Source organism: Gracilinanus agilis, chromosome 3, assembly GCF_016433145.1.
Source record: "Gracilinanus agilis isolate LMUSP501 chromosome 3, AgileGrace, whole genome shotgun sequence".
Taxonomy (NCBI): domain Eukaryota; kingdom Metazoa; phylum Chordata; class Mammalia; order Didelphimorphia; family Didelphidae; genus Gracilinanus; species Gracilinanus agilis.
In genome coordinates, this window is record NC_058132.1 from 215830974 (window position 1) to 215842211 (window position 11238).

The 11238-nt window shown below is 37.4% G+C and overlaps 1 protein-coding gene across 1 annotated transcript in view; it reads right to left on the reverse strand.

The window, feature by feature from the left end:
- Window positions 1-9500, reverse strand: part of PLCL1 (phospholipase C like 1 (inactive)) — a 357455-nt gene extending 347955 nt beyond the window's left edge. Inside the window, exon 1 of the mRNA XM_044669063.1 lies at window positions 8932-9500. Within this exon, the coding sequence (XP_044524998.1) occupies window positions 8932-9177 (246 nt within the window). The 5' untranslated portion in view covers window positions 9178-9500. The remainder of the gene's footprint in view (window positions 1-8931) is intronic.
- Between the last annotated feature and the right edge of the window lie 1738 nt (window positions 9501-11238).

Here is an 11238-nt window from a genome sequence, read left to right on the forward strand (position 1 = left end):
TCTCTCTCTTATATATATATATATATATATATATATATATATATATACACATACACACAAACACACACACAAAAAGCTTCATAATTATATAGTGCTTTAAGTTTTACATTTATTTCCTAAAAAAATCCTAAGGGAGGTATTACAAGTACTATTATATTCCCATTTTCTAGATGAAGATAAAGTGACTTATCCATCGTTGCATGTCTAATATCAAACGCAGGAATCAAACTAAGGTTGCTTGACACCAAAATGACTTCTTAGTTAAAATTATTTTTCAAATGCTCACATAATGACTTAAGCACAGATCAACAAAGAAACTTATTTATAATTATCTTTCTTTAATTTAAGAACCTTTTGTCTTGGCATTCTTCCTATTCTAGCCAACTAATAAACTGAACACTTTTATATGGCTTTTTCCTGCACTATTTATAACTAGAAAAGAATTTCAATAGGATAATCAAAGTAGATTCAGGCCATTTTCCTTTTTTAACCCTTATATTATCTTAGTAACAACTCTAAGACAGAAGACTAAAGGTTAGGCAAATGGGATTAAGTGACTTGCCCAGGGTCACGCAACCAGAAAGTGACTGAGGTCATTTTTGAACCCAGATCCTCCCAACATCAGGTCTGGTGCTCTTTTGATAGTGCTACCTGGCTGCCCCAATTTAAGCTATATTTCAAGGTGCCATATTCCCAGATACTGCTAAGCAAAAGAAAGGCAAATATGCTTATTAAATTAAACATAAAAATGAAAGCTACATAAATCAACAGTAAAATTTTAACCAAACCATGAAACTTAATTAATTGCATTATAAAAATGAAAATAAAGAACCTGTACAGATTCTTAAATATAACCCCCATTATTTTTCACTGGACTTCATCAAATGCAGAATGAAGATGCCACTTTCAAATTAATTTTCTTTTATACCATTTAAGTCAAATTAGAATGCCATTTTTTAAAATCAGAGAGTTATAACAATCATTCCATTAGAATAATGGTTCTTAAACTTGTTCAGCCTAAAACCACTTCAGTCTAACAAAAGAAAGTTTTCTCCTGCCTCCTCAAAAAAGGAAGAAAAAAAAAACCCTACCAACCCACCCACTCTTGTGTGTGGTTTTTTTTAAAGCATTTCCTACTAAACCACATTAGGAAGTTCAGTCTATCAACAGAAGCTACATTATTATTCCTCCTATGTTTCCCCCAAGGTCATGGATTTCCCCAAAATTCATGTTCCTTCATCTGTCATAAGGAGATTCTATTGAGACAAAGGCAATGTCTGTGTTCATGAAATCTTAGCTTTCCCTGAAGTCTGTGAAAGAATAAGTTTTGAAGACTTTCCACCGAAAAGGGAACCTCCCATTTTTTATAGGTGGATGACAATTAGCAATGTCAGATAGCCTTTTAGTCAAGTATTCTTAGGTCTTGACAATATCCCAGAGAATTCAGTGAGAGATAAACATTGAAATGCATCCCCTTTTACAAATGGAGTCAGAAATAATGTCAATTTTCAGAGGTCACCCTGAGAAAAATCTAAATCCTTTAGTGAAGTTTAGAATTGATCTTGGAAAACAGAATGATGCTCCTCGACTTTGAAAAGATATATAATTATAATTATGTAATCTTAACATGAAAAAGTTTTAATCAGAGCTTAAAATCACTTTGAAAGCTACTGCTTCTACAACAAGATGTAGATGAAGTGCTATAGCTATTTTCATCTTCAATGAACAAGCTGATAAAAAGGGTTAACTACTTAAAGCCATTTGGTCTGAATTTAAAATGATGAGATCCCCTTCACAAATTGCCTGAGATTCATAAGACATAAAAATTTAGTTTCTACTATCAGCCTCCCAATCACAAGCAGTGACAATTCTTAAGTTTTGTTCAAGGTATCTTCATTTGTTGGCTCTCAAGAGTCAATAGAGGGACAGCTAGGTGGCTCACTGGATAGAGCTTCAGACCTGGAGTCAGGAGATTCTAGGTTCAAATCTGACCTCAGATATTTCCTAGCTCTGTGATCCAGGGCAAATCACTTAATTCCAATTGCCCAACATTTAACTGCTCTTTTGCCCTGGAACCAATACTTAGTATTGATTCTAAGAAGGAAGGTAAGGGGTTTTGTTTTATTTTTTTAAGTCAGTATAAAAGAACTAACAAAAAAAGTTTTTTGGCTTTACAAATCATTCCAAATTATACATCTTTAAGGTTATGGTGGAAATTTCATAAAACTTTTTTAATTTAAAGGTGTATATATATAAATATATATATATATATATATATATATATATATATATATATATATATATATAGTCTAAATACTCTAAAGCAGGGGTCGGGCAACCTTTTTGGCTGTGAGAGCCATAAACACCACATTTTTTAAAATGTAATTTCATGAGAGCCGTACAGTGCTCGCTCCTGTAACAGCGCCTGAAAAAAAATTGACTTTATGGCTCCTGCAGAAAGAGCCATATCTGGCCCTCAAAAGAGCCAGATATGGCTCAAGAGCCATACATTGCTGACCCCTGCTCTAAAGGAACTGTGATCTCTTCAATTAGGTTNTATATGTATAGTCTAAATACTCTAAAGCAGGGGTCGGGCAACCTTTTTGGCCGTGAGAGCCATAAACACCACATTTTTTAAAATGTAATTTCATGAGAGCCGTACAGTGCTCGCTCCTGTAACAGCGCCTGAAAAAAAATTGACTTTATGGCTCCTGCAGAAAGAGCCATATCTGGCCCTCAAAAGAGCCAGATATGGCTCAAGAGCCATACATTGCTGACCCCTGCTCTAAAGGAACTGTGATCTCTTCAATTAGGTTGCTCTTTACAAACATAAAGAAAACAACCCATCCATTCCTAACCATTCTGTGTAATTCTGTTCTATGTCTTCTCTAAGTTCAGCACAGGGTATCTACCCAACATTCAGGAGGCCTGCTTCACTGTTATATCATACAGAATAATTAAAACACAATATTTACTCCTTAACATATTACTTAAGTTTTCAAAGACAGGAAACCATTCTTATTTTCAAAAACTAATTTTAAACACCACTAAAGTTCTACTCCAGTACTTCATTGTGCCAAAAAAATGACCTTAGTTTCTCAAAGGTGCTGTCCCAGTCAATGAAATACAAGATCTGGCAGGATACTATCAAGCTGGAAAGACTTCAAAGTATGAGCCCAGTGAGGGACTTGAGGACTTTTTTTTTTTTGGAGCGTTAGCCTCAAAAACTTCAGAGAGTCTCATCACTGGGTTAACTTGGAGATAACTAAGTTTTTGGTCACATCAACTCTTGAAGGCTATTTATGGCCACTCAGATCAGTGAAGGAAGGACTCACAGGGGAAAAAAATCACAGACCCTTGAAGTATTGATGTCATTCTAAATTCAATTATGCCTAGAGACTACATAAAAGAGTTATCTCCCTAGAACAAGGATTCATAACCTTAGGGAGGGAGAGGTCCATGAACTTTCTAAAGTGTTGATAAATGTATTTCTGTATAGTTCCCTTTGTAATTGTGTATATTTTATTTTATGTATTTTAAAATATTATTTTAAGAAGAGGTCAATAGTCAATCTGCCAAAATCAACCTACAAAAAAAATAAAACTTAAGAATCCTTGCACTAGACTTTCAGAAATAAAATCACTAAATTTCTACCTGATATTAAAAAAGAAAAAAGTTCCTAAAGTCTGTCATAAGGGTATGTAACACAGAAAAGTTAATTCTCTCATGGTTTTATAATAAAAATTAGAAAGACCTTATAAACCAAACAAGCTTATCATCCTCGTTTTGTGTTATAAAATTTGTTTGCAAATCAGCCTGCCTCCTTCTGGAAAGCAGAGCTGCAAAAAGAATAAAAGAAATTAAAATTATAATCCTTTTCTACTTGCCCTGAACAAATTGTTACTCTTCTCAGGTGAATTGGATCTTGATTATTTATAAAGTTAATTGTTGCTTGAAATTGGGTAAAATATTGGTTCAGGCTTGGAAAAACTTTTATTACACAGAAATTTTGTTGTATGTTGGTACTTATTGTAACAGGAGCTAAGCTGTAATGTATTGTTAATTTGTTGTAATCAGTACAGTGTAATTAGTAAATATAATGAAAACTATGAAGAAAATATGGAACCACTTGTATTGCAAAATGTTTTTTCTGTATAATTTCAAATAGGCTTCTTTCTATAATAAACCCAAAAGATTACATTTTCTATAATAAGCCCATTATAGTAATAAAAGGTAGACATGCTCTCATCAGACAGCCTGTGAGAGCCCAGGATCCCAAGAAGATGTTGAAATCAATCTAAAAGATTTACTTCTTACCTGTGTCTAAGCTTTGCCATTATTTCTATTCACTGAAAAGGGAGTTAGTTTAATGTTTATAACCATTAGAGGAGCTAGATGATATGATGGGTTGAACACTGCCTGGAATCAATAAGACATGACTTCAAACTCTTATTAACTATGTGAACCTGAGCAGGTAATTTGGCCTTGCTATCTGCCTCTGTTTCACCATCTGTAAAATGAGGATGATAATAATAGCAGTTACTTCCCCAAGGTTGTTGTAAGGATCAGAAAAAAGGGAAAAAAATTTTCAAAGTGCTCAGCACAATGCTTAGCACACAACAGGTGCTTAATATTACTTCTTTCCATTAAATGAAATAGAGAAGAGAAAGAGTAGGTAAGTCCCTCATACTCTCCCATTATGCTACTCCATGAGACTGATCATTTGTTATAACCTTTTCTATTAACAAGAAATTATACAGTAAGCCAGACAGTCAAATATATGTTGTTCTTGATGTCTTTCCATTATTGATATGCCTGATGAATGACTTAGCAAAAATGTCTAATTGACATTTTATTGTGCAAAATCTAATTACCTATTTTCTCCATTGTGAAAAGCAGAGACAACCACTCAAACTTTATTTCAGTATACATTTAATTCCTTTGTGTCTGTTATTGCTTCTGGTTTTTTATCTGCATATTTTTCCCAAGGAGAAAAAAAAAGTGCATTCATAATACTAGCAATAGACACCTTAACAGACACTTCTAAATCCCCTGTTAGCAAAAGATCACAAGGTTCTTTACAAACTCCTAACTAAATTTAATTTCCTGACACCCTTAAAAGTGTTGGAGAATCACATCAGATATGTACCATGAAATATAGCTATTTCTACAATGGAATAGCACCATGTTTCAATAGCAATTCAAAAGAAAATAAACACTTCCATGGAAACTGCTGAAATACATTCACAAAGGGAATAATAAATTACATTACTATTGGAGATATTAACACATCAGATACTATCTAGTATATGACATTTCAAACCACAAACCATCAATGGACAACTGACACCAACTCTTGTGTGCTCCTCTTACCAATAAACATACACACACACAAAGAAGAAAAGACAAAAGCTTCTTGAAGACTAATACCTCTAAAAAATAAACAAAATAAGCTCAGAAAGAGCGAACATAAAGTATGGAAAGAAATAGAGAATCTAGTTTAACTCAATAACTCAAAAATTAGTTTAACTTAAAGCTGGGGAAATCCAAGATTCAACAGAGAGAAAATATATTTTGAAAAAAGGTGAAGGGATTGGGGAAAATGAACTCTAAAGCTTGATGGAAAGATATGTAACATAAAGCAAATCTGTATGACTTTTTCCATATCAGAAGGAAATGTCATCTAAATGAAAACGATGTTTTCCCCAAAGTATAGGTCACAGTAGTTTTATTTTTAAAAGGTTTGTTTGTTTGTTCTCTTTGCTATAATTTGGTATGGAAAAGGAAAGAGGTTCTCTGGTTATTGAAATAGTCTCAATAATCCTACAAGCTTGGATCACCAATTTTCAAAGAAGTAATAAATAATTACATATATGAAAACTGCTGAAAATAATATAATCTTTGATGAATCATAAGTTTCAATGAACATGATTATGCACATCAGTTATCCCTGAACTCTAAATGTTTAGGATGTCATTCAATAAAGTTAAAATGTCAGAAAAACCTTTTACTATGTATTAATTCCTAACTCAAAAATACTAAAAGGGCAACAATTTTTTTAAAAGATGCATCTTATTCCTCCAAAAGAGCAAGTGCTATGTATTTTTCTAGAACATGCTATGGTCCCCAACCTTTCTCCAAAAATCTATTTTTCATTTAACTGAAATGAAAATGGAGGAGAAAGAGGATCAGGAGAGGGAAAGAGGGAATGGAAAGGAAGGTAGGGCATTGTAATGGCTTCAATCTTTAGAGAAAGGAGGCTTTTTGTGGCTACTGAGTCACAATCCAACTAGCTAGCCTTAAGGAATGGTCAAAACCTCTTAATTGGAAATTCATCCACATACAACACATATTAAGAAATTTTCAAATCAATTTGATGATAATTGAAGTATCACACCTATAAAAATAAGACCCTGCTCCTAAATTTTACAATATAATTTAAGAGAGACTACAACTTTCTTTGTCCTCTATTGCCCTTCAAACCTTAAATTTGCTTTAGTTTGTGTTAGTATCACTATATATTAAGCTAGGAATACTAAAAGAGATCAGGTTTGATGTTGTTACCTTCTTTTTTAATCATGAAAACAAACTATACTTAGGCAGAGCATAAAATGTACAGCTAAAGAAAAACTTGTTTGCAGGAATTGGTATTTCTTTAGCAACATATTACTTATGTTATTATTTTCATTTCATTTTTCCAACAACACAAAGCAATACTTCATACTAGATAGCAAGGCAGATTCTGCGTTTGGAAACCCTCAGTTCTACCTTAGACCCATATCAGCTATGTACCTGTGGGCATTTAACCTCTCATTGCCTTAGACAATTCACTAGTACTAAACTGCAAGATGTGCATTGGTAAAGGGGGCTGCCTCCCTAGAAGATGGTGCATCAGGAAAATTCCTTCCCCTCCAAAAAGAAAGTATATAGTACATTGAGCTATATGGTTGTTTTTTTTTTAATTTCTTGAAGATTTCTGCTTTCTTCAGCATATAACCACATTTAATATGTTTAAGCATCTAAAATGTGGATACTTCCCTAATTAGTTGTACTCCAAGTTTACTAGTTTCATATATATGTTTGTGTGTGTATATATATATATGCATATGTGTGTATATATATATATATATGTTTGAAAACCAATCGCACTCATCAGATAATACTGATGAGTGCCATTGGTTTTTTGTTTTGTTTTGTTTAAAGTATGACCTTTATCTCCTTGTATCCCAGTTCACAACCTTAACAGGACACTTCTTTCCATATAATCACGAACCACAAAATAACCAAAACTGCTATAAACGTATTTATAGCTGGTCCATACCACACGTTGTTCCTTTAATACAGCACCCTCCTTGATGATCGTAACCTTGCATGTGTCAGGGTACAGGGGGGAAAGAGCAGAAACTGTACTTGCAGCTGAAATAGACATATTATAGGAGTAATCTACCCACTCTTGTGTTGAGAATTCCAATTTAGATCTTGGAAAAATGCCACGTTATATCCTGGGTACACTGCCTCCGATCTGAACATGGATCTTGAAAATGTGCATTTATTTGAGCACCAACAAGATGCAGAAGTGAAGAGTTCAAAGTCAGCCATATGTTATCATCACTGACACATTTTTTTTCTAAGTAGTTTCATGCTGACTCAAAGCATCATGTCAGCCAAGATCGATCTTAATCAAATATAGGTTTGCGTGCTCACAGGCATTTGTTTTAAGAGGCATCTTCCAATTATGTTTTGTGCTAAGACTATTGCAGGCCAGGAAAAACTATCGTGGAATGAGGCACCCACAAGGTGAAATGCCAAACCGAGTGAAATTAAAAAGAAAAGAAGATTGGAGGAGGGGAGGGGAGGGAGGAAGAAGGTTTAAAAACCAAAGTATATTCCTAGTCACCCGGCTCCTTCCTTTTCTCCCTTCCTAACCCAACCTCACCAAACCATTCCTACTAATCCCAAGATAGATGTGAAACACATTAAATTCAATCAAGATTGGAAGTTAAAGAGACTCCAGATTCTATTTTTGCAGAGGGGTTCCAGAATTCATTAAGATGTTCCACCACTATATCTTTGCCACCTGAAGCATTCTCCATGGGATGTGTATCATAATTGCTTAATGAACCTTGATTTAAGGGAAAAAAAGGGGGGGGAAACTATTTTCTTCACTTCTTGCTTACTCAGGTGCCTGGCTGGACTTTGCCTCAAGACTATGGACCCCAACCCCTGCCCTCTGCCTAGTTGCTTCTTGCTTCAGGGGAAAGGCTTTACTGATCTTGGAGCACTTCAGCTTCACAGTAGAGAAAGTTAAATTCCAGGATTTTAAAGCCACTTGCTAATGAAAAAAAAAATTCTTTCACTAGTGGAAAAACTGTATACCTCACAAGCTGCTTTCAGAAATCTAACCCTCTCTCTGAGATAGAACAAAAAATGAAGTCTGAGTTCCCGTTTAAGACAAATGTTTATATGATGAATGCGCAATAAACAGTGCTATTGTAAACAGAATTTATCACTTCTCTTCCTCCTCCACCCCCCACCGCAACCCTATCCCGATCTCTAGTACGGAAACTTCCAAAAGGCGTGAAGAGAGGAACCGAGAAGGGGGTGGGGAAGGAGCAGGAATATAACCCACAGAATTAATAGCAGTGGAGTTGAATTTATCCTTCGCTTAATTGACAGAAATCAGTCGCTTGTAGTCAACGCTAACGCCTGTGAACATCCTGGGGAGGAAGGAAGATTTGGTAATGAAAGGGGGGGTGGGGGTGGGAAATAACACAAAACCTCAAGATGTCTCTAGGGATCCTGCATCCTGGCCCCCAGCTCCCGCCTGCTCTTTCCCAGGGCTGTGTTGCACTCCAGATGCTCGGGAAGGGAAGCCCAGGCATCACCAGGGACACAGAGGACAACCCGACTCCAGGGTCAACAGGGACTTACCTTGATAATGCTACTTCGCCGAGGTGTCACTTTGGCAGCTTCCAGGAGGCTAGCTTCACAGTCCGCCGCTGAGGTGCCCGCGGAGGCCGGCAGCGAGAGCCCACTTCTGCGGTCTCTTCGGCGTCCTGCAGCCCCGGCCGGTAGCCCTTCCAAGGATGCAGAATCTGGGCACACCTGAGAATCCTCCTCGCCTTGGTTCACCTCGGATGAGGAAGGACCTTCTCTGCAGGTCGCACCTTCGGCCATCGCAATACCAGCTTCGGGCTTCTCTCGGGGGAAAGGGGACTTAGGGAGATTGGAATCCACCCCCTCCACCCACAATCAAACAAGCACCCCAAAGTCGACCCTCCAGACTTTGTTTTCACTGCCCTGAGGCAGCCACTGCAACTTTCTTGAGAGGAGACATCACTCTGGATGAGCCGTCCATAGAACTCCTCCCCCGACCAAGCCAGATAATAAAAGGGGGAGGGGGGGTGCGAGAAGGAGACTGGAAAGAGGAGAGATGAGATAAACTTCGTTTGGAAAGATACAGACAGAATAGGGCACAGAGAGAGAGAAAGGACGAGGAAGAAGGGAGGTGTCCGGCTGCCAAGAAATGCTATGCAAACGCTCCACTCGCCACCAAACAAAAGACACCAAGGCGCCGTTTCAAAGTGGCTTCCTTACGCCGAGATGAGTCTGTGCCAGAGCGCACAAGAAGCTGCAGCGAGCAAGCTAGCGAGCGCGCACGGGTGCACCCCGCCCACCTGCCTGCCAGCGACCCAGGCTGCGAGCAAGCGAGCGAGCGAGGAGAGCAAGCAGGAAGTGGCTCGGCGGCAGCCTCCACCACTCCTCTCTGTTGTGACAGGGAGGGAGACTTGTTTTGACAGCCCGTGGGGATTGGCAGGCAGCTGGGCCTCTTAGGGCCGCGCAATACCAAGGAGGGGGTCGGCGTGACCAATCCCCAATGGAGAGGGGTGTGACCAAAAGAAAAGAATGGAATGTGTTCTGTATTGGGAATGGGTCCAGATGGTCTCATACATAATACTGTGTGTTACGGATCTGAATGTGTGTGTATATGTGTGTGCGTATGCGAGAGGTTGCTCCACACGTATATTGTGGGAAGTTTTGAAATTTGAAACGGGGTGAAAAATGAAACAGGCTGGGGGGGGGGGGGGGGGGGGGAGCGCCAAGGGGGAAGGGCAGCGTCCATCTGCAAAGCAAATCAGCTCCCAGGGGTGCTGGATGCAAATGCTTAAAAGCATCCATTGCCTACAAAAGTAATTTATGAGAGTGTGCTTTTAGGAGAGGGAGGGGGAGAGGTATTTTAGCCCTAGAGAGAGAGATTAATTTCAGCTTCACACATGCTTCTTAAAAAAGTAAATACCAGGCAGAGATAGATTGGTGTTACTGGGGAATTGTCGGTTCTTTCATGTGGAAGGGGGAAAACACCTAAAACAATTTCCTGCAAGGATGTAAGGTAGATTAAAATATGATTAATGTTAAGATGGCTAGATAGTAATGGGAAAATAGATAGAATGTTTGTGACCAATAGAGAGATCAAATATAAGAGTTGAAACTAAAAAAACTACACAAACTAAATAGTGAGAATTGTGCCCTCTGTAAAGGCACAAATAATGGAATTCTTTGGCTTACCTGAAGAACTGGGTAAGGGCATTGCTCCCATTGTATCATTGTTCAGGTAAACAGCCTCTGGAGAAAAACTATTGCTTGTGCTTATGACCTGATATTAGACCAGGCCCTCTCTCCTGCTCCCAATACACATACACACAATCCCCTAGGGTGATAGGATGAAAGGTACTCCCACAATTAGAGCTTCTAGGACTGGATCCCAAGCAGGGGTATGTTAAGGCCAGCTCTGATTGTTAAACTCTCAGTGTAAGTATTTGCACTAGGAAATCAGCAAATAATACATATCAGGGTTTGATTTTCTGTTTTATTTGTTGTCTAGATTTAAGAAAGTGATGAAAGAATGTTAATAGTGCAAATTGAATATGAAAATCTGTGTACAAATACATTCTTTTAAAGAAAGCTGATTGTGTACAACTGCAGTTCCAAGTCACTTCTACTAAGACCCTACTTATTATCCAACAAGCACAGTTAGGTACTGCTATAAAAAAGGCTAAAAAGTCTAATGATTCTTTTGAAAAAAATTTACCTTTTTCGTTTCTATACTAAAAATACTAAAAAAATTATTATGAAAATATTTATACTAATGAAGATCTCTTAACTAAGTGGATAGATAAGGAAGAAGATGATTGTGATAGGTACAATAGAACAATAGAGTGATAACTAGCAATAGTATAT